Source organism: Fonticula alba (assembly GCF_000388065.1).
Source record: "Fonticula alba strain ATCC 38817 unplaced genomic scaffold supercont2.3, whole genome shotgun sequence".
NCBI lineage: Eukaryota > Rotosphaerida > Fonticulaceae > Fonticula > Fonticula alba.
In genome coordinates, this window is record NW_009242973.1 from 1,530,046 (window position 1) to 1,533,245 (window position 3,200).

The window sequence follows — 3,200 nt, forward strand, 5'->3', positions numbered from 1 at the left end:
GGGGGGGGGGGGGGGGGGAGTGTCAGTGGGCGACAGGCTGTCGGGCCGGGGCGGAGCAGGGCGCCGGGAAAACGGGGGCATGGACAAAGCGCCGCAACGGGCACGGCCAAAGACGCACCCTCAAAGTGCTCGGGCGTCGGGGCGCCAAGCTCATCGGCCGGCTGGCCGGCATTGGGCTCCGGCTGCGTGGGCGGGGCTGTGTCGTGCGTGTGAGAAGCCGAGCCACTCGGAGAAGGCCAAACGGGGAGGGGGAGGAAGTGCATGTGTGTGTGTGCGCGCGCGCGTGGAGGGGGAAAAAAAAGAGCAGCGACGCACTGGAGGCCCGCGAAGAGGCGGCCGTGCCCTGCGGCGTGGCGGCGGCTCCCTTGCCGGCGGCCGGCGAGGTGGCCTTGAGCTGCGACTGGGCCGGCTCCTCCGGGTGGGGCGTGGCCGACTCGTCGGCCGACGATGAGTCGGAGTGCTCGTCCGACTCGTCGCCCGGGCCGCCGCCCGGGGCCGGGGTCGACGCGGCGCTGGTGGCCGGCGACCCGGACACCGACGCCCGATGCGAAGACCCCCCGGTCGGCAGATCGTCCTCACTCTGGGGGAAGAACTCATCATCATCGATGCTGATGATCGAGTCGTATGGGACCGAGTCGTAGGGCACGTCGTCCGGGTCCCCGCCATCCACATATTCGCTGTTGTCCACGTAGTACATGACGTCCTCGCGGATCCGGTCCACGTCCTCCGGATTCACGGTGTTGTTGTCGATTTGCCGCTGCAGGCGCTCCAGGATGTTGATGTGATATTGGTACTGGCGGATGCGCTCCAGCAGGGCCTCCTTCTGCTCGATGACCTGCCGGCCCTTCTTGGTCTGGAGGAGCTCCAAGTCGGCGTCCAGCTTCTCATTCTACGGCGGTGGGCGCGAGGAGGGGAAGGGAGATGTCAGGAAAGGGGTCCCATGTGTGGGCGTGTGCGGGTGGGGAGGGGAGAGGGCGTGGGGGACGCACCTGGAAGGTCAGGCGCTCGACAGCCTCCGAGATCCACTTTATGGTGTCGTTTTTGGCCTGGGCCCGTGGGTCCACGCGTGTTGATGCCAGCCCCTCCTTGGAAAAGGCCTTGGTTTTCATCTCCTTTTCCAGGGCTTTGAAGCGTTCCATCGCCTACGCGCGAGGGAGGCAACACAAGAGGGGGGGGGGGGGGCCGGAGGAACCGAGCGAAGGAGAGAGCGCGGGAGCGAGGGCGGGAGGGTGAGCAAGAGGCCGATGGCCGACGCGGGCGGCAGCGGCCCCGTGGCAGCAGGAGCGACACGGCATGCGCACATGTTCAATCTGGCGCCGGTGTTCCGACAGGGCCTTCTTGTCCTTGATCTCGCTGGAGGAGCCCCAGGTCTTGATCTGGTCGCGGTAGCGCTGGAGCTTCTTGATCTCGCGCTTCAGGTCGGCCTCATACTTCTCCTTGAGATTGGTGGAGGTGGAGTTGGGCTGGAGTTTGGAGTAGATGTCCTCGAAGGTGTTCAGGCCCTCGGACACCCGCTTGAAGGTCTTTTCAATCTCAGCTGCGGGTCGGCGGGGCGGGGCATGTTAGTGCGCGATCGGAGCGAGCGCCTGGCCGGCAGGGCGAGGACAGGGCGAGCGCGCGCGCTCAAATGAACGGACATTGTAGTTTCCGTTGAGCCATGACGCCTGCCGGGAGAAAAGGGGATCATGAACAGTCCACCGAGCAAACTGTCTGCGGTGTGGGGGGGGGGGGAGGGAAAGGGGGGAGCGCGTGCGGCGGGGCGTGTGAGATGGGGCGCTGGCGAGCGAGCGGGAGAGAGAGAGAGAGAAAGAGAGAAAGAGCGAAAGAGCGAAAGAGCGAAAGAGAGAGATTGGTGACTGTGGCGGTGGCGAGTGACGGGGGGCGGGACCTGGGGGGAAGGGGAGGAAGGGGGGCACAATGCGAAGGGGTGAGGGGGAAGGAGGGGAGGAGAGGGGGTGGGGGGAGAGAGAGAGAGAGAGTTGTTATGCTGGGGCGCCCCCGGGAACCGGGGGCGGGCGCACATCGCGGCCGACTAAATATGCCACCGGGGCCAGAGCAAGGGGCGCGGACGAGAGGACGGCCCCCTCCGCATCAACGGTGGGACTTCAGCGCGTCCCCTATCCAGCTGGCCTGCAGGGACTGGGCCAACGCGGGCGCAACAACAGCCATAGCGGTTGTGTCCCTTCGCCCGGTACCCACCGGCGCTGCTCGGGGGAGGGGGGGGAGACAGTGGCAAGCCTCCGTCGGCCCTGCCCGGCGTCGAAGGCCACCCGGCCGGCCGGGAGACCGGTCTTGAGTCCCCGGCCTCCCGGGCTGGCGTTGCGCCTTTGGGAACTTGTCCCCGGGCCGGCGGCATGTGTTGGGCGAGCGTGAGGCGCGGCCACACCACGTCTCTCTCTGGCTTCTTGCCCGCTCGCTCGCTCGCTCTCTCGGCGTCTCCCCACCAGAAAAAGCAGAGGCACTTCTTCGCCCTCCCAAGCAGGGGGGATTGCCCGGGCGGCGGCTTTGGGACGGCGGCACCCCGGCGGCAGCCCGCCCGCAAAGTTGCTGCCCATTAATCGCGCGCCCGCGTCTCGCCCCCCCCCCCCCCCCTCCCGATGCCCGCCGAGCAGCACAAGCCGGGGTGCTTCTCCTTCTCCGCACTGTGTCCGGCATTCCAGCGGCGCCTCCAGGGGGGGGGGGGGATGGGGAGGGCGAGACAGCCACGGGGGACTCACGCATCCTCCCGCCGGTCCCCCGGCAGGAACGCGTAGATAGGGGCGTTTTGCCCCGAGGGACATGCATGCCCTTGCCGCAGCCGCAGGGGCGGGTGCACACACACACACACACACACAGCATCCGGGCGTCCACCGCCTGGAGTGGCCGCACACCGGGGGCACCTTAGAGCCCGGCGCGTACGCCCTTCTTCTGGGTCTCTTCCCCCCCCCCCCCCGCACGCGGAGAGATAGGGGGTCAAAGGCTGGCCGCGCGCCGTTCCGCCGGTTTCCTCAGCGCTCGGCCGCCGAGCCGCGGCCACGGTTCCCACGCCCCACTGCCGGGCGCCCGCCCGGCAGATGCTCTTCCCCCCCCCCCTCCTGCCTCCGTCGCCGCCCAGGGCCCGAAGCTCAATAGCCGCTAGGGGGACCGGGACGGGGAACAACAGGGACGGCGACACACACACACACACACACACACATACACACGGCCGGGCGGGGAGGCGC

At 68.5% G+C, this 3,200-nt stretch overlaps 1 protein-coding gene across 1 annotated transcript; it reads right to left on the minus strand.

Annotated features, from left to right (window-relative positions):
- Positions 1 to 22: 22 nt before the first annotated feature.
- Positions 23 to 1,659, minus strand: H696_02128 (hypothetical protein; the record flags this gene model as incomplete). Its single annotated transcript, XM_009496024.1, has 6 exons — positions 23 to 37; positions 105 to 196; positions 316 to 889; positions 990 to 1,142; positions 1,302 to 1,537; positions 1,638 to 1,659. The coding sequence occupies 6 exons, from the start codon at positions 1,657 to 1,659 to the stop codon at positions 23 to 25; spliced, it is 1,092 nt and encodes a 363-aa protein (XP_009494299.1).
- Positions 1,660 to 3,200: the final 1,541 nt, after the last annotated feature.